The 25994-nt window shown below is 40.0% G+C and overlaps 1 protein-coding gene across 2 annotated transcripts in view; it reads right to left on the reverse strand.

Annotated features, from left to right (window-relative positions):
- Positions 1-25994, reverse strand: part of LOC122982831 (cadherin-4-like) — a 252166-nt gene that overhangs the window by 121851 nt on the left and 104321 nt on the right. For both annotated transcript variants that reach the window (XM_044352407.1, XM_044352406.1), the window contains one exon: positions 15858-15881. In XM_044352407.1, coding sequence (XP_044208342.1) covers positions 15858-15881 — 24 coding nt within the window. The remainder of the gene's footprint in view (positions 1-15857; positions 15882-25994) is intronic.

The raw sequence follows: 25994 nt of genomic DNA on the forward strand, positions 1-25994 counted from the left end.
GTTGTTCATCTTTTGTCCTGACAATTTAAGCGGGAGAGTTTCATGCTGATCCAAGCCATAGAAATGCTCAAACTGACAAAGTCATTTAATGTTGTCTATGGAAAAGTATGGGATTTTTACTTTTAAAATCAGGGTCTTCAGAAAACACCTTAATATGTAGAAGAAACATAATTCATTTCATTATTTTATCAACATAACAATGATATTTTTGTATGTGCAAAATTTCATTTTGGTTTTATTTTAGATATCGTATTCTGCTAAATCTGTGTATTGTCCCCCTCATGCTAATGCAACACATACTACAACATTGTGACAAATGGTCTCACAGATTTTCTTCTGCTTATCATGTATCTATTCCTTTTATCTTCTCCTCTCAGGCTCCATGAAGGCGTTTCAGACCGTGGGTGCTTCTGTTGCCCACTGAATATTTATACAAAATAATTTTTTTTGTAAAGTTCAAACTATAAACTACAGATAACTCAATGTCAGAGCAGAAAGTTTCTAATCTTTGAACCATAATTAATTCTAATAACAGAGGATAACTCAGCGAGGGCTTTCCTAAAATGTTTCTCCATTCATGTTGCCTTTTTTCAGCAGATAAGTGCTCGGGCTTTTCACAGATTATCTGACAGAGGATAGGACTTTAATGATATAAACAGACAAATTAGGCTGCTGTGTACATTAGGATTCTTCCTTGTCTGCCTCCACACTCTGTTTACATTTTATACATGACCAATTTAGACTAGTGATCCCCTGTCAAGTTCCACAAGCTAATGATGAGTAGGTTCAAGGCACTGCTAGAACTTTCTAGCAATGTGGAGGTGATGTGTACAGTTTTAACGGAATTATTCAAGAAATATGGAACGCGCATGTAGAGTATTTAATGTTGAAAATTCATCCTAATATTAGACCTTTGGGCTATTTCCTTTTTAACAAATCTTGGAGGAGTGAGATCTTGCAGATGAAGTGGTAGAGCATTAATAATTTATGTCTGGGCCTTTTTATAGAGCACAGCCCTTGAGATTCATAATTCTATTCACATTAGGCCTCAGAAAAAAGTTTAAGTTTTAATAAATAGGTATTAAAACTTTAACTGATATTAATAGCACCAATTAAAGGGCATACTGTGGAGTTATGCATCATTTCTGTACTGGTAGAGTGGAAAACCCACTCAGCAGAACCTCCCTTAGCTCTCTGTGTCTTTCATTTATCTTTCTCTGTCTCTCTCTTTCTAATTCCTACACACATATTCTTTATCTTATTTATCACTGTCGCCTTTCCAAATAAGAGATGATATCGAATTGACACTCCATCGCAAGCATAGTGTAGACATTAACATCTGTGCAAATCTTTTATGGCCATAATAAAAAAAAAAAAGAAAGTTCAGTCCATATAAATGTGTGAGACACAGCATTTTACTCCACCTCATCATTCCATAATCAATTCAATGAACATTACTACTACAAGATGAGAGCGCCTGACCATCCGTGGTGGTGATTGATGAGCAATTTTCCTTGTCTCCCACATCATCGTTTCCTCTAGTGTGCCAGGTCAAATGGTGTGTGTTAGTCAGCCAATAGTCATTCATTTCAGTTTATGAAGTGGAACCTGTGCTGAATGGTCATGCCATTAAAAACGTTAGCATGCATATCTTTGCCACAGGTACCTGAGCACATGCGTGTCAGGCTGTTTTAACTAAAGCTCTATTTCACAGGTGAATGAAAGAGCCTGGATGCATGTCACTGCTGTTTGTCTCCACTGGCTCTCCACTACAGGACTTTCGCCATTGCAAGCTTTAGTAGCACTGGGGCAATCTCTTTCGGATTCTCATTTTCTTTTCTTTTTTTGTGACTCTGTCTCTTTTTGGTTTGCTCTGATGCACTACTGTGCCCAGGGAGATATGGTGGAAGGGAGGAAAAAAAATAAAAAGAGTGTGTTTCTTTTGTTCTGCAGTTCTGAACACAGAACTATAATTTTCCTTGCTGGAGAAGGGGTTGACTTAAATAATGGCTTCTGTGTTCTAATTTGTGTTGGGATTTATCCTGCTGCTTGGCTTGTGTAATGCTCGAGTGTCTTGTGAGCTGATCAGTACGAGCAGTCTGAGAGGAATGAGATAGCAGAGCAGGGGGAAATGAAGACAGAGAGTAATAGAAAGAATGAGACAGACAGAAAAAGAAAGAAAGGGGAAGAAAAAAGAGATCCTCAAAGACAGAGAGAGAGTGAGAGGTTCTGCTTCTTTGCTCCGGTGATTCCCGATGAAATTGATTCTCGTACCTCTAGAGATCTCCCACTGTCCCCCTTCTCCCCCTTCGTCCCGCCTCTATTACATACCTGTCCAGAGGATGAATGATCTACACATTACCCATGAGTATCGCTGACCGGTACACGCATCAGCGACTCCCAGTGCTCAGGGACCTCACAGACACGCTGAAGAGACACAGGGAGAGATGGGGCAGGAAAGGGTAGATGGACACGGGAAGGATGGGTAGAGGAAAGAGAAATGATCAAAGCTGACGATGGAGATGAGCAGGTGAAACAGAAAGTCAAAGAGAGTGAAGGGAAACTACCAAAGTGACAGGGGTGAGATAGAGTGGAGGTGTGATTAGGGCAGTGGATGGAGATGTGCAGGTGAAGGCAATAGCAGGAAAAGGGGATAATAGAGGCAATGAGTTAGTGTATTAAGAGGTAGGCAAGGGAATGAGGAATTAAGTTAAAAAAAGATTTAGGGATTCCCACTGAAAGGAATGAAGATCAGATGGAGAATGAGGCACGGGGAGGGCACCGGTGCGCAGTGTTGGTGAGAGTAGATGGGAGTTAGGTTCTTCCACCAAATAGCTCGAAGGGATGCAATCAGGGATGGTGAGGGCTGTGCCTGTGGCTTCAACTCTGTAGTTCACTGCTGTTCTCCCGGGGGATAGGTTTCACTCGTGTGGAGAAAGAGAGCAGCCACTTTAATGAATGGAGCTCTTTATCTGAGCCTGAACAGCGAGTTATTACCTACTGAGTATAGACACCATAGAGCAGGCTCTTTTTCCACGGCAGTGATCCCCAGGGCTGGGGGGGGGGGGCGAAGCAGGAGGGAGGGAGGGGTGGAATAGGAAAAACGAAGCTCATATTTGGTGCCTTATTTTGTAACAGGGTATGACATCTCTGGCCTCCGTGCTATAACAAAGCCCCGAAGCATGGTCGGGCATCACTGACGAGAGGCACATTAGTGTGGAAGGCTGCAGGAAAACCACACAATAATAACACCCACTGGGAAGGCCTCAAACTGAGTTGGATCTCTGCTTCTCCTTTCTGCATTTCTATTAGGGAGATGGCAATGTTTTAAAGTACTCAGGCACGCATCCTCATAGCATTGAAAACTTATTTCTAGAAAATCATTCAGTTTTTGATGGTCAAAAAAATAAGGTCATACAAAAAGGATGGTATATACTAAAGAAGGACTCTACTGGATTGGAACACATGATTCATGGCAAAGTACACATTTTGTTTTTTTTTTTCTTTTGTGAAAGAACTGACATACATTTGGAAATGTAGAATTCATGTAACAACCTTCCACAGCCCCAAGAGTTGGAGATTCTAAACTGCACATAAGAACAAGTATGAGCAATCATTTGTTTACATGTGTTAACCCTGTAATTGACTGACCTGCTGTTGTGAGTAAGATTAAATGGGTGAAGACAATGAAAATTACAATTATCGTCATGATCTTTATTTATAAAGCATATTAATGCAAATAGATGCAATGCTGTGTGCTTTACAAGAGTTAAAAACTAAAACCAAGAAAAGGAAATGCAAAAAGTATAACCATTGAGCTTATTAACATCCTTGTATCATTTAGTAGTGTGTATTCCTGTAATTGTCTAAGGATCCCTATACTGCCTTTCTGCAGGCAGTACAGAGCTGATCGTGGAGGATGGAGCCAGTCTAAACCCTCTGTTCTCCAGCTCCGCAGGCTCTGAGAGCAGCTCAGCTCCCCTGACGCTGCCTGATGGCTTTAATTGGTCTCCTCTGGCTAGGAGCGGAGCGCAGGAATCCCTACCCGCTAATGGAGTGAGCTGCAACAAGAATGATAACTCTCGTGGATGGAGTGTGCACATACATGTACAGTACATGTGCACTCTTATCTGTGTGCACATACACACTTGCTAAAACACACTTACGCAGCTTGACACATATACAACGTAAGCATTTAATCCACCCAGGAACCCCTTCAACTCTTTCTATTTTACTCCTCTCTGCATTGAGACATAAATCCATATGCCTGAAAACCAGCCATGAAAATCTGATCCTATGTGAATATGCTTTCCTCCCCACATAAGATGTTGGAAAGACGAGCTACTCCCCCCAGGAACTCACTGTTTGATTTCTGCCTGTTAGAAGTTCAGGGACTATTTACCACATCCAAGCAGGGGTTAAGGGAAAGGAATGAGTTCCACACATTCTAAAGTTAGAAAAGCACTATTGCAAAGACTTTTCCTTGTCTTGTACTTGCCTAATATGGTAATTCTCAGGTTCAACTCTACAGGAAATCCCATATTGGTGTACTGATAAGCTATGCTTCAAAAGATGTACGGAAGAGAAAAAGTTAAATATGTAGAAAGAGAGTCTCTTACAAGAGATAATGTGAAATTTTTATCACCACTCATATGAAACTGATGCATTTACAGAATATCTTGTGTGTGGTGTCTTTAAATTATAGTGAAACTTTGAGATGCAAAGTTTAAAAAAAAGAGCAAAGAAAAAATCTGTTTTCCACTGTTGACTCTCTGGGGAACGATTATAGATGTTATTATTCTCCCGGACAGATGCTGTTTGCACTGAGTAGACCATCTCCAGAGCATTGAAAGATGAGAGAAAGAGCACAAGAAAGAGAGATGTATACACACAAATTGTAAAACCACTAGTGGAAGTACAGTACATGAACCTCCACTTTATCTAATGAGCATCCAAGGCAGACAGAGACACAGACCACTCCCTATCTTGCATTGCTCAGGTGGGAATTACAGTGCTGATGATCGGCAATTGCTAAAAGCTACGTAAACATACCACACAACCAGCAACTCCCCATAGCCTCAATATCACAAACAGACCTTGAAAAACACATAAAAAGATGAGAAAGGAAAAACTGGCTAAATGGGAGGGAAAGCCAGTGTGCAAATTATACAGCAAAAAAGAAGAATAAAAATGAACTATACAGTGGGAGCATGATCCTCTTTAGCATTTAAGCTATGTGCATTTACTGACTGAATGAGAGCACAAGTCTCCCATATGTCTGAAGTGCACAAAAACAAAGCTGACAGAGACGATCAATCCACAAAACTCAACACATCCCAGCACCAGCTGTCACTCTAATTGCCTCCCTCTACTGTCATCTTTAGCATCAATTTCATGCTAATGCTGCACCAGGTAGTACCGGCTATAGGTCTGCAAAAGCCCCAACTCTCTCTAATGAGCATTGGATTTCCATACAGAGCACATACATTTTTTCTGTAGTGGTTACAGACCTTCTGTATGTAGAGTTAAGTTGTGTACAGTATTCGTGCCATTATGGCACTGCGCCAATCTGGATTCTTAATGGGCTAAGCAGTGTTTACTTTTCAAAGACTTCCACATGAATTATTGATGGCTGCGTGCTGATTTGTGCTTGGAATTAGTCTAGAATAATCCATCTGGGCCTACCTCTCTTCCTAGGTACAATGTCTCTCTCCAGGGTAAACAGGCTGACTGGAAAGTTACGTAGCTTTGCACAATAATTTGTTATCCTCATTTTTGATGAGTGTAGAATGGTTACTTTAAGTGGCACTAAAAGCTAAGATTAAGAGCACAGTGAGGGGCGGGGGGTGACCAAATGGCTTTAGTTCTCTTGCTGAAACAACAATGCTGTAAGACATGCATGCATTTTTATTAATTAGTCCCTAATCTGAGTTCATGCTGTAGACTAATAATTTTGCAAATATTTTTTATCATTTGTCAGTAGGTCCCCTGATCCAATCGAGGCCTCAGTGGATGGTAGCAACATTCCCAAAGACTCCTTTTGCTCTGGTGCAAGACTCAGTGATCACCCTCCTCTGTCATCTTTAGCATCAATTTCATGCTAATGCTGCACCAGGTAGTACCGGCTATAGGTCTGCATAAGCCCCAACTTCCTCTAATGAGCATTGTATTTCCATATAGAGCACATACATTATTTCTGTAGTGGCTACAGACCCTCTGTATGTGGAGTTAAGTTGTGTACAGTATTCGTGCCATTATGGCACTGCGCCAATCTGGATTCTTAATGGGCTAAGCAGTGTTTACCTTTCAAAGACTTCTACATGAATTATTGATGGCTGTGTGCTGATTTGTGCTTGGAATTAGCCTAGAATAATCCATCTGGGCCTACCTCACTTCCTAGGTGCAATGTCTCTCTCCAGGGTAAACAGGCTGACTGGAAAGTTACGTAGCTTTGCACAGTAATTTGTTTGTAAAATGGTTACTATAAGTGGCACAAAAAGCTATGATTAAGCACACACTGCTGTAAGACATGCATGCATTTTTTTAAAAAATTAGTCCTTGATCTGAGTTTATATGGTAGACTAATAATTTTGCAAACATTTTTCATCATTTGCCAGCAGGTATGCCTGATCCCATAAGGTAACGTTAGCAACATTCCCAAAGAGACCTTTTGCTTTGTGTAAGACTCAGTGATCGCCCTAATCATCCTCTACTCTCACCCATATCCCTTTTGTAACTTATTATAATGTAATTTAATGAATGATACTATTGTCTCTTTCTAAATCTTTAACCCTTTGCTGTCATTTTTCTTGTAAGCCATCAATTTCTGTTTCTCGACTTCGTAATATGTGATATGATTTACTGTGGTTGCCTTCTCTTGCCCCAGTGGTCTCCAATGGAGGATGCATCTGGAGTGTTTCTTTGTTTTGTTTCAAAGCAGGGAGGGAAGGGAACCCTGGGGATTCTTGGATGTTGGGAGAAGGAAATGTGGGGCCTGAGTACCTGATGCAGCAAATATACCACACAATGTGATACTTTATCATCCTCTCTCTCTCTCTGTATTCCTCTCTAATAGAACCATATCTTATTACATTAGCCCAAAGGGAAGACAGCACTAACAAAACAATTTGCTTTAAACGTGCCTGTGCAAAAGCTTGTACTCTACGATATATATTCACCATGATGCACTGTGAATGTGTGACTGGTGAAAAATAGAACAGTTATCAGAAGAAGTCTGAAAAATTCTGGAGAAGAGTTGAAGGAAGACACAACTTCTACATTTTAAGTATTTTTTCCCATTGCGCTCGTGTGAGTGATGCCAATTTGTCCAGACCCCGATTCATTTTCTTGGCCCTCTTTGGTGTCAGAAAACGAACAGGCTTTGCATCTGAAGTTTGATAATAAACTCTTGGATTAGATCCATCCCTCGGACAGAAATGAACCAGCCCAAGCAAAGAATAAAGACACGTTTCCTCAGCAGTCTGTCAGAGGCAACTGGCTCTGCTTTCTTTCCTGTTAGTGTGTGTGTGTGTGTGTTTTTTAACCATTTCAACTTTCTTATTTGTGTTTGGCTTGAAAATACCCATCTGCCATTACTGTGGTGACATGCCTTTGAGCAGTTGACAGGGTCTGAGAGCACAGTACTGTAGAAGGAATAAGCCTGCTTAATTAGTGTGACTGTGGAGTCGGGGGATGTGTTTACCTCATTATGGGCATTTTGAATGTCCTCACTCAGACGTTTATAGCCGTTGTTAAATGTAAAAAGAAGAAATCCAAAAGTGTGAAAAGGGGCAAAACTATTTCAAAAGATAATGTGGAATCTTATGTGTAATTTATTGCTGATTAGTTTGGCTCTGGGTTTATAGCAAAAAGGTGGCAGAGGTTTTGATATGTATTGTGCAACAGTGTATGAACCAGACTCAGCATGATTCTCAGCGGCTCTTTCTCTGGTTTCTCAGGTGTCTGTGTACTGAGCAGAGATTGATGTACTCTTTCTCCTTCTCCCTGTCTGTCCCTCTCTGTCTGTATCCCTCTGTTTCACCCTGCTGAGCTAATCCCAGCTGGCCAAATCCCTCTGCCCTGCAGGCCTGCATAGGAGCTATCCTGCTGGGTGCAATATGCCACCCGCTTCCCTGGCAATGCCAGCCCTGTAGAGCTTCAAGCTCAACTGTGGTGTCTTGTCAGTAAACAGACAAAGATGTATGAATCATCTAAGTGACTCAGAGCAGGTAGTCCTGTGACAATAACATGTTGTTGAATCATGACAAAGAGTTATTTGCTCCATGGGATTGCCGCAGCTCTGTTCCTAAGGGCCGCCATAAAGCAACGTGAACATCTCTGGGCTTGCAACTACGCTCTAATCTTCCGGATACCTGCCACACACCATCAGATACAAAGCTGACGCACCTTTTAAATGAAACTGCTCTACCAAAGAGAGAACGGTTATGATAAGCTGCAGTCTATCTCTACGTAGTCAATTACATTTAGCTGGCATGGATGGCCTGAAAACTCCATCCACCAGTGCAATCAGTGTTGCACCCTACTGAGCAGAACACAGAATATCAAATTAAGTTCATCCGTCAAGGGAACAGGCTGTTCCCGGATCTAATTGGCTGTTGAGGCTTAAGAACAGGATTCTATAAGAAAGAGTGGTGATCAGTTTACTTCCGTCTCCATTCTTTTCGTTTTACTTGTCTCCGCTTTTATCTGTGCTCTGTCTCTGCCTGAGAAATGTTTCAATGCCCAGACAGCCTTAATGAGCCTAAGATGTGGGTCTGCTGAGGCCCGCTTTGTGTGGTTTAGTCTTTATCTCTGGCTAACACTCAATTGGACATGTTGCAGGGTTTACCCGGGCAAACAAAACGCATTATCAGTCTCTTGTGAGCAATAACGAAGAGCCTTTGACATTGTTACAGAAAAAAAAAGTTACTTTCTGCTTATAATTGAAATCTCTGTGATAGAATTGGTGAAAAAAGACATAGGTGGTGAGTACTCAATCCTGTCACAGAGATTCCAACTATACTTGTTGAGGAGTCCGCCGTGAACCTACAATGTCTTCTGTTGGCATTTAAATCCCATATATGCTAGACCTTATTAGTTGCCTTGAGGGAGGCAATGTAGACAAGATCATGTCTATAATGACCCCTCTCCTGCAGAACAGACACAGCTGAAGTACAAAAAAAGTAAAGGTCAAAATAATCATGGCTCTCGTCACAGGGATCCAGAGAAGCATGAGAAGGACGCAGCAGAATACAAACCTTGGCATGTTTGCACATACTCATTCAGTCATTACTGCTACATAGGAAGCCTGAAAGCAACTCCTGTTATTGGAATACACACACTGAGCTTTGAGCGAGGTCACTGCATCTGATAGAAATGCGGCATTGGGTTGACGGAAGTTCAAATACATTCAATTAAATTAAAACTGCAGTGTTTTATTTGTAGTTTTGCATCTTGGACAGCCAGAGCAGAATTTTGAGCTGGACTGAAAACTACAAGTTAAATTTAAACTGGCTTAGCGATTGTATTTATATAAAAGTCAATTTAAGATGGTTGGATTGTGATGCCAATCCACTCTTGCACATTCAGTGGGCTTGTGTCATACAATATAGTGTGTAGTGACGGGAAAGCGAGACTGTTGGAATAAGAGGTGGCAGATGGAAGACTAAGAGTATTTGTGCTCCTTTCCAAAACAACACATTCATTTAATATATTTTGACACTTAGAGTGTAGACAGTTGGGAAAACATATGAATTGCAGTAAAACAAAGCACCACCTGTATCACCATATGATACTATGTGATCAAAATAGCTCTTTAAATTCCCTCTGCTATGGATGGAAATGTCTGAAAATAATTAATAAAATTAATTTAGCTTATATGATTACAATTTATCAAGTCATCAGTAGGATATGAAGGCAGTCAGTTGACATTGCTTCATATAGATAAGTTCTATTTTTATAATTTGTCTTTTTTGTCCTCATTACCAAGCTTGTTATCTCTTGTTTGCTTTATTAACAATGTTCATCATGTATTTATTGTCACCCAATTAAGTCAGCAAACACAGAAATGACACAAACACTGAACTATAAAAATAAAACATATATTTATTACATGTCTAATTTATCAAAAGCTAAAGACATCTGACTCAATTTAAGAGTAAACGTATGAAAGATAATGAATTTGTATAATCCCTTCACATCATAAACTACGCTTGAAGTTGTGAAGCTCAAGGCAATTATCATTCATCAAATCAAAGTCACAGATCCCACCCACTTATTGTCACTGTTTGGAACAAATGGAGTGATGAATTAACAATGATAAACTGTTCCGCTCCTGTAAGCCAGGAGTACAGTATATGAATAAAATTGGATTTCACATAATAAAGTTGGAAAACACAAGTTGCTTGCATACTAATTCCTTTCATATAAAACTGAGATTCAGGATAACTTAAAAGGCTATATATTGTCTATGCACTGCTTCTGCAGCAACTATTTTTGACAAATAAAGAAATAAAATAGGATACGGCAGGTTAAGGTCTACTCATTAAAATTACTAAAACTATTAAAATTGTACTTGGTACAATGTAAACATAGAAAAATGTATTTTCTGTAGAAAACATTCTAATAAGCGTAAAAGTTTTTGTGATGTTTGCTTACTGATTACTAAAATTATTATTAATAAAAGAGCTACAAACTCTATTCCAAGTGTAATTATCACTAATGAAGTCGTATATTTTATTCTGAACTCCATATTGCATTATAAAGATTTCCATTTATATTTCAGCTAAAAAAGTGAGAACAACTAAATAAATGTGAGCACAAGGTGTGAATTTTTAGGGCCATGTTCTTCCACATTTAACCCTTTGACATTTATTGCATTAACTGCGGCCGTGTCAGTGCTGTGGTGAGTGTGTTTATCTAAAATTCAGTACCAGTGAGGTAAGAATTTATCTCACTAAAACCAGCTAAATTGGATGGAAAATTGTGTTGTTTGTGAAGGAGTTCAAAGGTTAAGATGTTGGCTTTCCAATGGAAGCTTTCAGGTAATGACCACAACTTCTACCACCTCATCAACTGAACACTTCCATACAAAAAAAAGATGCCCATGATAGCATCAAGGAAGCGGGATGAGGCTTTAATTACATGACTTTGTTCATGAGCCCAGGCAGGGTCTCTCACGCATAAAAGCTTGTAGTCAACTCAGTGTTTATTATCTTATCTCTGAACAATAGTGCAAACTCATCACACTCTGATGTGGCAATGGTGTCAGGGAGGCTTTTTCAGAGCTGAATTTATGAGGCTGTTAATAGCTGAGAAGATCACATGAGGATTACTGTATTGTTATTTTGAGAATTAAGCTCACTGCGTGTTTCTAAATGCTGTGCTAAACAGAGAGGCGCTCTTTTAGTGTGCCAAAATAAGCCAGTAGTCTAGTTTCCTCTCTTTACACTTAGTATTTTGTTAAAGAAAGATTTAATTCTCATTTGATGCATTCTTTATAAGCCTGTGCTGTTTTGCCAGAATTAGCCTTTAACTAATTATCAAAGTTACCAAATCATCACAAGACAAGGGAAGAAAGATAATTTATTAATAGACTTAAAATTCTCAACAGCTTCAGGCATAAGATAACATTCCTTCACAATCACCAATTACAATGGATACATCAATTATTAGACCACATGGGATCTTTAAGCTCTTCAGATGTAAGTCCACACACAAATATGTTGTATATAGCTCAACACATTGTGTATTACATAGGGGACATACCATAATGTCCTCAACCCTCAGTATAAAATATAATAGTCCAACTATAGCCTACTTCTCCTCATGGTAGCTGTGCTGTAATCACACTTTTTTGGATGTGAAGAAAGTGCTTCCTTATAAAAACCATACTTTCATGTAGTTTTCCGAAGTACTTTTAAGGAGGCTTTGCAAACCAAGAGATACATGAGACTCTTGGAGCAGCAGCACATAGGCAGAACTGCACATACATTCCATTTAAATCCTATGTCTTAAGATTCCTCAACTGGAGCTAAACAGGTACTTTCCCAGGAGGGAGAGGAATTACTGGTGTGAGGACAGAATATGTTTCCAATTTAGCAGTGGAAGGAAGATATTGAACAAAATGTAATGAGGGAGAAATCTGGAGATAGAGATTTAGACAGGAAGGGGCTAAGGAAGAGAGAAAAAGAAACAAAGAGAGAGAAGTTGAGAAGAGTGTAGGTTCCTTCTGTAGATGTAAGTTGACAGGTAAATTAGCGTGTGTGGCTAATGGGGCAAAAAGTGGTTAAGCCCTCACAGCCACCCTCTCACTCTCACAAACAGGCAGCTTGTTGACCCAAACATTGCCTCTGTCACTCCATTTTTCTGCTTTAGCATTTAAACACACAAACAAACACCCTCCCACTTTGACACTGACACGCTTACTGACATACTAACAGCACTCACTACCACCACAACCACACATTAAGCTGCCACGTGTAGGCACGGAGAGGGATAACTTAATCTAATAGGATTTCGAATTAATCAGAGATTAATCTTGAAATGTTCAAAAAGGTTTTGAGATGCTGGCCTTTTGATTGATCCTCTATCACGCTTTTTTAGCGAGAGTGAGAAGCGGTGAAAAATCATGGATCACAGCATGCATCTTGAATAGAGCGTGCAGAGTTGTTTACAATCTGTTCATCAAGGCGAGGGGAAAATCTCTCTCATGCAGCTTACTTTTTTCTCCACCTTCCTGCACATAGTGGGAATCAATAGCCAGACTGCTCGTTCTCTGACTCTCCCTGTCATTCGTTTTTTTTTTTATCCCCATCACTTTGCTGTGTATACCCTCGATGCTATGTTTGAGTCATATATCAGCACCTTTTGCAAAGTGGGAGGAGTGGGAGCGTATGTGTGCATGCATATGTGAGTGCGTGTAAGTACTGTACATGTCTGTGTGTGGCGGGTTCGTGTGCATGCATAAATGTTTGTGGATCCGCGTAAGAGAAACCACGATCGGGTATTACCACATATCAGTGTGCCTGTCTTCTCATAGCGGGTGTCTGAATGTTTCATCTAATCATTAAACGCTGACAGGCTTCACAGAGTAGGGCCACTGATCCCCGTCAGGGGAATACGGGGTCTGACTTCATTAGCCCTGTTAGTACTAAGCTGCTTTACCCTCACTCACGCCTGGCTTAACCTGCGCAGCGATAAATGCTAAGAGGAGAAGGAAAGATAAGCAGAGGGAAAGAGGGGTGAAACAAAAGGAAAGGAGGGACGAAAGCATTTAGAGAGTGAGGCAAAGGTGCCAAAGGAACTGAGAAATGGGAGGGGAATGGGAGGGCACGGAGCGTGTGAACCTGAAGTTTTCAGAGGCAGGAGAGAGGATAAAGCTCAAAGTGGTGTTTGAACTGAGAGGGATTTACAAATGCAAACGTGAGTAAAACAATCAATTAACTTGTATTGTCATTAATCAATTATTACGCTGCCACATCGACAGCCAAAGTGCTTAACTGAGATTCCAGCCTGAGCCTCCTATGTGTTGAAAGAATTAGCACTAACCTCTATGCATGCATGCATCCACACTCATGAACAATCTAAAACATGCTCGCGCATATGTTTTTAAGCACATAAAGATATGCACACACATCTTTGGTCTAAGTATATTTCTCCAGTACATTCATCTGGTTTCCCTTCCTACCAGAACCCCCCCTCCCCTCTCAACACTCTGTCTTTTTCTCCTGCCAGCAGAGGTTTTTGGCTGGCTTAAGTACGCCCACAAGCCCCCGAGGGACAGCCCATGACGGATGGCACTGCGTGTGACTCCGATTCGATTCAGCCCATTTGATAAATTTATTGCTGGCATTTTGAAAATGAAATTAGAGGGACGACTCCTGGAGACTGTTTTTCCAGCACAGGTGCCATAAATATACTTCATTTGGCAGAGGAGAGGGAAGGAGAAGGAGAGAGTGTTAGGGGGTGGAGAGGTGTTTGATAAAGGATGTCATAGTAGGGGGGCAGATAGTGGGAATGTTCCACAGAAGTAGAGAACTAAAGAATAAGGTCACATTATAATGAGGCCCTGTATTAATCATGATATTGGTGAGGAACAACAGTAAAGGTTATTTAACCACAGCCTGAATACTATCTGGACCTAAATGGTATGTGTTGCCCTTCAGTCTAACACGTGTATTGTAGCAAAGCACACTTTTAAAAGACATTGAGACCGACATCTCTCAATTTGAATATTAACTGATTGATACCGTGGGGACTTGACACTGTCAGTGCACACAAATCCTACTTTGTAGATCTTTCATGCTCACATACACACAAAAAACACACACACATATATGGCAGTCTTCTGAGAGATGTGCACACACAAGTACATGGTTTATGTACATTATCTTTGCCTCAAGGCCCCATGGCTCTTCAGTACCGATGGCCCTGTCATAGCTGCATAGCCATCTATAACTCAGACTGTATGAATGAATACAGCCGGCTATTTTTCTCCACGGCACTCTTGATGTGTGGCACCGAGAGGCAGACAGGGAATGTTTTTTGTTGATGCTTCAGACTAAACAGGTTTGAATTGGACATATTGGATGGGCAAGAAAAGAAAGACATACAAACACACAAAAGTCAGACGCAGACATGGACACACACAAGCTCGCAAAAGTGAGCGTTCATTCACCGTCAGGGTGGCTCGGCCTTATTTATCTCCCTCTAATTCAGAAACATATGCAAGTGCGGCTGTGGAGGGATGATGTACACCACGCCAGCCTCTGCTCCCCTTCAACATTCATCAAAGAGCGAGGCTCGGGCAACCCACATCACTTACCTTTATAGGCCCGTCTGACAGCATCGTACACCACATAGTCATCACATACATAGGCCTCACAACAGTGTGTGTGTGTGGGGGTGAAGGCATACTGAGTGTAACCTGTCACACAGATATACTCTATCACTGCCTCTTGTACTGTATCTACAAGCAGCTTCGATAGATCTGAAGCTTTGTAAGGTGAAAAATGTCGCCATGTTCCCGAAGACACACTCCTTCTGTTAAGGTTTTACAGATATACATGTTGTGCACATTATATCAGATCCAGGTGACAATGAAAATATTTTCACCTGTGTTCTGTTCTGCTCTGGTAAGAGCTCATACAAAACACCACCTAAATCCTTACAAGCACAGCAGGGGATCGAAGAAAGTTTCAACAAAATCAGCAGGGAGTTCTCCTGACTGATTGTCTGCTCCTGCTTTGCAATCACAGAGCGTGACACATCCTCTGCCATTACTGTATCTCCAATATGAAGAGTAGAGGGCTGCGACTGTACGGTGCATACACCTGCAGGCTGCCACTCAGAAAAAGACCCCTGGAGCTGTTTAGACAGTTTGACTGTCTGTCCCTATCATCATGCCAAATCAAAACAGCCTACAGGTACATTCTTACAAAACGCCCCCCCCCTCTACTACACCTCCTGCCTCTCCCTGAAGATCCACTATGCTAAACAATCACCTCCCCCAAAACTTCACATTTACATACACATGAAAGTGTGGAGGAGTTAAAACAGAACTGTGATTAGTCTGAACATAACACAGACTGTGGGCTGTCTATCATCACGGGATAGCAGGATAATTTAGTCTAGGTGTCAGTGGGTGTGAGTGATTGACTTTGTAATCAAACTGATTGTTCTGTACCACAAACACTGAATGACTCAATTTCAAATCAACATCAACAACACCGTGAAATGTTTTTCATCTCATTAGCAAAAACTGAGTGCGCACACAGACACACAAAGCAACACACCCGCACGCCACCCATCTGAAAATGCACACGGATCCACAGGTGACTGATTGAGCGTTGTCTTACCTTTTTGTGATGACACTGTGGTATCTGTAGATAAAAGAGAGGAGACACACAGAGGAATGTGTTAGGAGCTGACAGGCTGCTGTATAGCAGACACACAAAATGCAGGAGATGACAGCCAAGGCAGTGATTTGCTGGGGGGGAAACAAGCCACCCAAGAGGATAGATAGATGGGGGGGGGGGCTGTACACAACCAGGGGGGTCTCTCATCTCAGACCTGCGAAGAATACCCATTTTACCACATTCATGCATACTTAAGTTGTTCCTGAATATGCAAACACACAGTGTACAGTACGTGTGAGCACAACACACAAATACTGTACACACAGCAGCTTTTCTCCACTCCTCATGGAGAGACCAGGTGGAGGGAAAAAAAACAAAAAAACATCTGCAAATACATCGAAGAGAAGCCTCAAGTAGAAAGAGGAGAGTCTCCAGACCCTTGGAAACCCTTGATCTCTTAAACAATTTACCCTGAGTGAGCTTTCTAATAAGTAAAAATAATGCTTTTGAGAAGAAGTGAGACAGAGCAAATCAAATCCTTTCAGTAAGCATTTTAGGTTCTTACTCAAAGCCCACAACTCCTGGCCCAAAAGATGTGGATCAAAACACGAGCTGCTCGGAGGAAACAATGTACTGCAGCTCTTTTTTTAACAAAATATGGAACATTTTCCAAAAAAAAGAAGGAGGTGTATTTGTGAAGGAGAAAAATACTGTAAATTTAGCTTATTGTCCTCATAAAATATTTACCAAGACAATGTTTGGAAGCTCCCAAGGTTTCATTTTTATTTAATAGACTTGTCAAACTTGCAAGAATAAACAAAAAACAATGAGAAGAAAAATGCTTTTATTTTTATAAATAACTTTTTATTTTCAGCAGTCCAAACCCTTGGAAACATTTATTCTGGCCATGTGCCCAAAAAGCCCAAATGGCCATAGACATGGAGGGGGAATAATTGAATCCGGATGGATTTATGGTGTGCTGGGCTGAGGAAGTGATAATCCAAAGCTTTGCCTAATTGCCAGAGTAAAGATGGCGTCCATTGTGGGGGTGGCGTCTGTGTTTATCAAGGCAGTGTGGCGTGGGATTGGACTGAGCATTAGGGCTTTACACACTTTTGTTTTGTGAGGTGTTACAGTGGATTTGAGCAAATATTGGCCCTCCGGTTATTACATGGTCTGATTGTCTGCTATGCGACTGTCCATAAGCTCTGCATGTCTACCCTAATCTGAGAGGAGGCTTCAAATAATTAGTTAGTGAAGCACTCTCACAGCCCAGTGCAGTCAACCTTATCACTAAAAGAAAATCCTTGGTCCATTTCCTTCTCACCCAAAAGGCTTACAGTCTCTCACCACTGTTAAAACCTTCAGGGTAGCCACATAGCTGATAAAATATTACCCAACATGTCACAATCACTGGCTCCTATCCTATTCTTTTTGTCATTTGTGTCAAAGAAAGACAAATAGATGTCAAATAGAAATGTCCTGGCAAGTGCTAGGAGTGCAAGCGGACTGTCTTTAAAAATGTGACAGCTAACTACTCAAAGTACATGTAAAAATTTTCAAAGATCATCAAACATTTTCAGAAAAAAGAGAGACAAAAAAAGAGAGGAACCACCAGCAAAGAGCATTACAATTACATCAGTGACAAATATACCGACATACAAATATATCCATGGTCCTAATGTTTGTGCCAGACTACAGTCTTTGAATGTACACATTGTTCTATGTCTGTGAATTAAATAAAATCATCTAATTCTACTGTTATATCTCAGTTTAACTTAAAGGGGACATATCATGCACATTTCCAGGTCTATATTTTTAATGCAGGACTGCACTGGAATATCTTTCTATGATTTACAGTAAAAAAAACAAAAAAAACAAAAAACAAAAAACTCCTCACTTATCTTATACTGTCCCTTTATGCAGCCCCTCAGTTCAGCCTCTGTCTGAAATAGGCCGTGTTAGCTCCTGTCTCTTTAAGCCCCCTGTTGCATCAGTGCAACAGGGGGCAGGTTAAAGCCTGGCCTTTTGACTTGCACGAAGCATTTAAACATACGTTAACCTCAGGTTTTGGAACTTTGACCATGTTTAACATAGATATCTGACATCATAACATTATATAAATGACAGAAAACCACAAAAATTATGACATGTCCCCTTTAATTTTAGTTAAACAAAGTAACTGGGTAAAATGTTATCATTTAGCAGCCTTAATTAATATCCAGTCTATGTATAACAATAAGTTGACGAAGCATTCTGGACATGTGTATGTAATGGCTAAACAAAATGCTTGAGACAACACAAGTAGTATAACAAGGCATAAATTAAATGATGGATTAATTAATTGCCCCTGTGTTACCTGAAGTAAACAGCAGGGCGCTAATCCGAGCCTCCCTCTCTGTGTGCACACAAAGATAATATATTGGGTAAGGGAGAAATTTGAAGAAAATGTAGTAACATGCTCTCCACCACTGTTTTAATAATGGTAAATAATGAACACACACCACCTGGATGATAATAAATAATCAAAATAAAGCACTTCTTCCCTCTCTAGAACTTGCTGTGTTGCAGCAGACACACCATACTGATTGGTGTCAGTACACATAAATAACTGCTGTTTAGGGAGGTAAAGAAAACCTCCGTCATTGATTCCTGCATTCCTTCCCAGCTATCAGCGGCTTATATGGATTTGGAGACTAATTTGCAGTGAATATGTGAGTGGCGTTTTGATGTGCCCATTCACCCGCAGCAGCACTCCTGTGGGTTTGAGTATTATGTAAAGTAGGGCATATGCCAATACAAGTTTCCCGCCCTGTGGATGTACACAAGCCTAGTAAAGTTAAAGCTGCCCAAGAGCACGCCCAAGGACACTAAAAGCTACATTTTGAAGATACATTTACAAAATAAGGAAAATAATCGTCTCCCAACTGTTTTGCTTTACCTCTCAGAAATGTAGCCGCTCACTGTCAAACAGGATGAAAGAAAGATGGAGAGGAGAAGAGAGCTATACAGAGGAAGACTGATACTTAGGTAAACATGTATCCTCTTATCATAGACTTTAATGTAATATGATTTCTATGGTTTGGAAGGAAAACAAGTCAAGAAGCAAACATAGACCAAACCACATTTTAGTATTTCAAATAGCTTATCAGGCATGTTTACAGAATATTCGTGTTGACGTTTATTATATTCACTGACCATTAAAATCACATCTATTTGCCCAATGACAACTTAAGCAATAAATAGACATGATCAATCAACCACGACATGAAAAACTGTCAACTTGAAATGGCACTAAAACACAGTCTACATTTATGTTTTTTCCACTGTAGCAGATATTGAATGCTCAAAGTAAGGCAAGCCTGTAACTGACATCTACAGAAAATGGGTTTACAACCAACCTCTGGATCTGAAGAAAGATCATAAATAAAGAAAAGTGTGTGTGGTGCTTGCACACAGCTGGCAGATGCTACTAACTTTGCCACCCTGTGATGTTAGCTGTTGCCACATTTTGACTGAGAGTTAACAGGGTTCAATACTGCTTTTGTGGAGCACATCAAACATCACAAGATTTAGAGAGCTGGCTAATTAGATATACACTGTTTCCCATATAAATAACCAAGCTCTGAAGCTGAAGTTGCTTCAGACTTTATGTTTTAAACACCTTTGTTCACTTGTGAAGATGTATCATATAATTCAGGGTACTCCCAGGTGTGGTTCTTACGGTTGCCATGGACACACTTAAATGGCACACAAGAAAGGTTGAACAACCACGAAAACATAAACCTCTTTCTGCTTGCCATTTCAGCCTGTCTCAGTGGGAGGAAATTCATATTTGAAACACCAGAGGTGGCAGTGGTAACTACCGGCTAGTTGAAGAAAACTTTCATATCATCTTCTCATCTCATCATCTACAGCTGTCGAGTCTTTCCTTGTGTAAAGTGATTTTTAAGTAGACCCACACACTTCTTCAAGTTGAAGTTGCATTTTTGCACTCTAATGTGCTCATATGACAAATACCACAAAAGTTGACAAACTGCAAAAAGTGCTGTGCTGTACAAGTTGACAAACACTGTGTACCATAAATGACTGTCAGCATCAGTTTTTTGTCAGCACTTTTTTGCACCATCTGTCACATGTGGGCATCAAAATATAGAACATTATATGCAAGGCAGGCTTCATCTTGATTGAGAATGCTTTCTCTCTTTTGTGACCAATGAGCTGGTTCTTTCTACCTTACCGCATGTCTAAATGAAAAATTGCCACACCTGTGCAAGACTAGATTGAAGCTATAAACAGTATGTGATGGATTTGACTTTAGTTAATGATTATAGTGATGAAATGATGAAACTGAGATTGAACCCTCTTTCCCTCTCCTCCCTCTTCTTCCTCTTTTCTAACCTTAATGTCACAAACTCTGTGAGGACAGCTGAGTCAGTTTGACACACAAATGCTGTAGAACAGCTGTTTGTTGCGTCGTTAAAAATGTAATATCTCTGAAATTACATTCACATTTATTCATTTAGCCAACTACAAATTCTCAATTTGAAAATGGAATGGAAAAAAGTTAATTTTCAAATTGCTTGCTAGCATTTCTTGAAGTTGTACAGTTGAATTTCAGAGGTTTTCAGATGCTCTCAGGTCATTAAACTCAGCATGCAAAAGATAATGTGTACATGAAAAAAACAGCTATATAATTAGTGTAAAATAACCCCAGTGTTTTAGAGACATTTTAAATCAAATCAACCAACAGCAGTCACTGACAACTCGTAGAACAGCTTATCCATTGCAGATGATAAGTAGCCAGGCCCACAGGTGAGACTGTAGATGTATGCTGGCTCTTTGATACTGCAAATGTACACTCAGTACATGCTGGCATTTAGAAATCACCTTCCTGATCCTTAACATACTGTATACATCCCAGACTGATTGAATTAGACTGCTATTGGAAACCTGTCTTCTATTGACCTCTTAAAGTTGTGGCCTTCCAGCAGTCCACTCTGGGAATAGTTTTAATTACAGCCAGAAATTGGGTTCGATTTTATCCCCATCATGAAGTGAGGAGCCCTTACAGCTAATCATCGCTTCATCAAGACAAAAATATCATTACTGGAAGGTGCTGTAAGAATGCATGTATAAATAAATAATTATGTGTGTGTATGAGTGCATGTACACATGCCCATAAATATATTAATATACTGTACACATGGAGCCACGTGGAAGGTGGTGTGCAGTAAAGTGTGCAGACTGCAGTGCAAACAAATGCGACTGTCTTCAGATGATTAACCACTATTGATTTATCATCACTATAATATAATTAGGATAAATTCCAACACTGGAGCTATTCATCTCTTAATCACACTCACTGGTGGACAGTGACAGCCCATCATTTAAAGTTACGAACTAAAGAAGCCACTATGTGATGGATGATGACACCAGTCATTTGTGACCGTTGACCTGGATGTTAATGACTCTAGGAATACTAAACGAGGATACAGCTCATCTCAGATGAGCTAAATAAATCACATGAAATCATACGATATAGACAGAAATCATACGTATTCTGCTTAAACAAGCTAATCCAAACATTGTTCCCTTTCAAAATGTCCTACATGCCACAGTGCACATGAGTGGTGTACATTCGTACATTTGTACATTTGTTGAATGGCCAATCTTCACTTCCCGGGAATTTACATCCTGAATGTCCATCTTGGATTCTTTTTCTCCACATCTTTTGAGGAAAAAAAAGAAAAGAAAAAAAAACCTCAGCGCCACTGTTATTTAACAAGTGACAACAGGTGATTGCAGGAAACAGGAAGATGTCACCTTTAGCAGGAAGCTCTAAAATTGCAGTCCTGATGAAAAGTCACTGACAGACAAAGACCATCATCCAGACAGATAGAGGCAGCTTGTCACTGCCTTTAATCATTACATTTCAACTTTTGTGTGTTTAACTATTGGAGCGAGATGGACTTAAACTTTAAGTTGGTGGGATTTAAAAGTTTAGACTAGTGACCAGCAGTGTAGAACTGAGCTTCATCTTCACTGAATTTCAGCTTATATTCAAAAATATAAACCGCAGACATCATAACCCAACTGAGAAATCCATAATAGTGGTATTTTAGAATGATCTTTTTTCCCTGTTAAAATGTAAACTATTAAAAAGACTATATTTCTTTCATAAACGAGACAAAAAAACATGAAAATAATAACTGTGACAACAATATAAAACTTTTAATTGCACTTGTAATTAACAGTTTGGACTTCAGTTGCAAGTTGTTGTGGGATATGCCATACAGACATATATAAACATACTGTGCATGACTTATGTTTTCTCCTCTGCTAGCTAACACTTACATACCATGATTCATTAAGCTTATGTTTTAAAGATATGTCCCTGTGCTCTTTCTGGAGCAAAACACAAGGAGACAGAACACAATCCTAGGTTTTAATTAGCTGAGTGTAGCGCATGCTCCTCTGCTATAGGCTACTGCACAGGGAGAGAGGGGACTGCTGCCTTCTTGCTCATTATGTACTAATGAGTTGTCTATTAATGAAAATGGAAAGCATTTATTTTGTGAGCACAAAGGGTTCAGCTGGATTAATTACTGCACTACAGCAACAAAATGAAAACAGAAAGTGCAGCATCACTCTTGTGTGGCACATTACCCATTAACCAACTGTTATCAAGGCCTGGCGCATGGCGCTGCACGACACAAAGTAGGAACCGAAAGTGTTCGCACAGGCCATTAAAACTTCATGTGAACTGCACTTTTGGCATATTTCACGTACCTTCTGTGATCCATAGACATGCTTACTCTCATATGAATCCATACATACCCACTTGTAAAAACCTCTTGTCAGTTCAACATTAACACTTTGCTAGATCATAATGACGCATTTCATTAACAGGCCTGATTTTTACAAAAGCTCCTCTTTGTGTTGTGCTGTAAAAAATATACATATTCCTCAGTAATTGCATTACTGTTTGCCCGAGTGCTTGCATCTATATCTGTTAATCAGGATAATCAAAAGGGATACAATCTACCAATTAAATGTAGTGTTTAGATTTTTTTTTAAAAATCAAATACTGTCGACACAAACTGCTTTTTGGGGCAAAGGTAGGGATAAAGAACTGTGGAAATGCTAGATTATGAGTTTGAATGGGACAGGCATTTCATGCTTTCACTGGTGAAGATGTATCATAAAATTCAGGGTATTCCTATAGTTGCCATGGACACACTAAGTAGCATGTGAGAAAAGCTGAACAACCACCAAAACACTAACCTTTTTCTGCCTGGCACTTCAGTCTGTCTCAACAGGAGGAAGTTCATATTTGAAATACCAGAGGTGGCAGTGGTAACCACCGGCTAGTTGAAAAAAACTTCTATATTATCATCTCATCTCATCATCTACAGCAGTAGAGTCTTTCTTTGTGTACAATGATTTTGAGGAGACCCACATACTTCTTAGAAAAACAATTATATATCAAGTTGAAGTTGCATTTTTGCCGTCTAATGCGCTCATATGACAAATACCACACAAGTTGGCAAACTGTACAAACATTGCTGTGCTGTACAAGTTGACAAACACTTTGTACTATAAATGATTTCTTTTCACATGGTGATCAGAATCATTCTAATAGCCTGCTAATAGCTTGATCTCCCATTGGGTTCTCCTTGGAGAGGTCAGACAGTGAGAAGCGGTGCAGGGAGCGTGCGGGCTCTGGAAGCCTCAGCAGATGGTTCTTGATCAGATATTAGAGGCTGGGCAGGGAGGTCGTCTGGCCATGAGCATTTTGCCCTGCCCGGGGGATAGCAACCCCATCTGAACCTCCAGCTCCAGCTCTGGTTCCAGCGCCAGACGAATATCTCTGTGTCCCAGCCAGACTGCAGGGACATTGGAGCAGTGACAGACTGCTGTCCTTAAGCCTTGTGACAATCTGGGCAAACCAAACTCAGAAACATGCTGTCTGCTGTAGTTTATTTTTCCTCCAGAAATTTGTTTCGCCCTATTTGGGCTGTACATGATTTGATGACAAATGGTTATGTAATCGCTACCATTGTCTGTTCTCTCTTGTAAAAATAATCACACTGATAACCGAAATCCTTCTTAGCTGGATTTGAAGAAAAGCTATCCTCTCAGTCCCATCACTCACAATCCCTATTGTCGCAATGTCTGGAGGAAAGACAAATCTTTAAATAACAGGAATGCATTTTAAAAAACATCAATTGTGTTGAATTAAACAATGGGAAACATAACAAGTAAGATCAAGTCTTTGTTATTAAAACTGAATATTAATCTGAGAATGTCAGCGCAAGAGTATCTTTTGTGAAAAATACATACGATAAGATAAATCCTGCTTAGACAACTCTGAATCATCTATTGGCGTTCCTTCCTTCCATTTTCTTCGACCTGCATCATCTGTCTGTCTCTCCCTCCACAGAGAAAGCTGGGTGAATAAACACGACAACCTGGGCTTTATTTATCCTTTCCCCTGTGACAGAGGCAGTCTAAAATGGCAGGACTTCGGATATGACCTTCAGTTAGAGTGCTTCTCCATCAGTCATCGCTGCCACCCACAGATCATACAGTGGATGAGAAGTAGAGGCATCCTCCTTCCTCCTCCCCATCTACTCTCCCTTTTTAACCTCCCCCACAGCTGTCCACAAGAGACTTCTCTTATTTTACTTTCTGCTAGGTTTTTGTCTTCCTGTCCCCCATTTTTAATATTTTTTTTCCCCTACCCTTGACCTATCTTTATTCGGCACTTATTTCTTTCTCTTCATCACCTTGCCCCATTGTTTTCCTCTCCTCATGGAGTATCTGGCATAAGTGGTGAAAATAGTGGATACATATTTTGCATATTACAGACTTCCCTGCAAACACCATATAATAGAGTGAGAGAATGAAAGCGCAGGCAGGGGGAAGGGGAAGTAGACCATTACAAGAACAAAAGGAAGCAGTTTATCCAAGTATGGCGTCCTCACTTGTCCGTGTGTCAACCCTATTTGTCAGCCAGGATGCTGTCAGGGCCACTAACCCAATGTCTGACTATGTTACACTACAAAATACTAACTTATTATTTTTAATGGTTTGTGTTGTTGGATCCTCTTTTATCTCCAAGTGAATCAGCCATGATGAGCTGCTAAGCTTTAGCTTGTCTGATTACAGTATTCAAAAAGACACAATAGTTAAGAGTGCCCATTTTACATAATGTAGGTATAAAACCCTCATGCTAATACTCTCGAATCTCCTCGACAGCCTGGAACCTCATCCTGTCCACAGTTCTCATAAATCCAACAGCCTGTGCTCCATCAAAGATATTGTTTGTGTGGAAAACAGTAATAAAAGTGTCCACTCTACTTAATAACAGATATTTTGCTGATGACACACTCTATATTGACATGAGTTTCATAATCAGAACCAACACACATAAAGACAAACTCTCAAAGAAGCTTACACACACACAAACACACACACTGTTAAGAGACACACAGAAAGCTTAAATGTCAGAACACAGACAGCAGCAACAATAAAATGCTTGAAATACGTTAGAACATTGTTTTTTTATCTGTCGCCCAGTTGGGGACAGAAGGTTTTATTGTCGGTGCAGGAGGTGGAATAGAGTTTTCAGTTGTTTATGCATTTTTCTTTGAAACATTCAAACAAATTATTTTAGTTTCTATTACTTTACAATTGTTATCAGGGCATTTTTATTATACCATTGGTGCTCTTTCCCACTACTTGTTTATTGATCAAATTAATTGATTAGTCCATCATGCTGCTGCTGGTGTTTGCGTTCTCTCTCTCTCTTAGGGTCTGTTCGAGTTTTTCTTTTTATGAAAATTAATTTATGCATGTTGGGTTCGGGTAGGTTTTCCACAGGTCCAATAAAACCTCTACATCAAATAAACAGTGGCTTAGAGGAGATGTAGCTTTCTTCTTTTTAATAACATTGCTGTTCAAATTATGATCATAAACGTGTAAATGTCTTTCACACACATTGTGTTAATCTCAGTGTCAAACATTTTCATGACTTTTGGTGTCTTTTTTTTCTTTTTTTCACAAAATTAGGGGAAGACATAACTTATTTAAATACAAGGTAAAACCAGAAACCACAAATATACAGTAAAT

The sequence above is a fragment of the Thunnus albacares genome, chromosome 5 (genome assembly GCF_914725855.1).
Source record: "Thunnus albacares chromosome 5, fThuAlb1.1, whole genome shotgun sequence".
NCBI classification, from domain to species: domain Eukaryota; kingdom Metazoa; phylum Chordata; class Actinopteri; order Scombriformes; family Scombridae; genus Thunnus; species Thunnus albacares.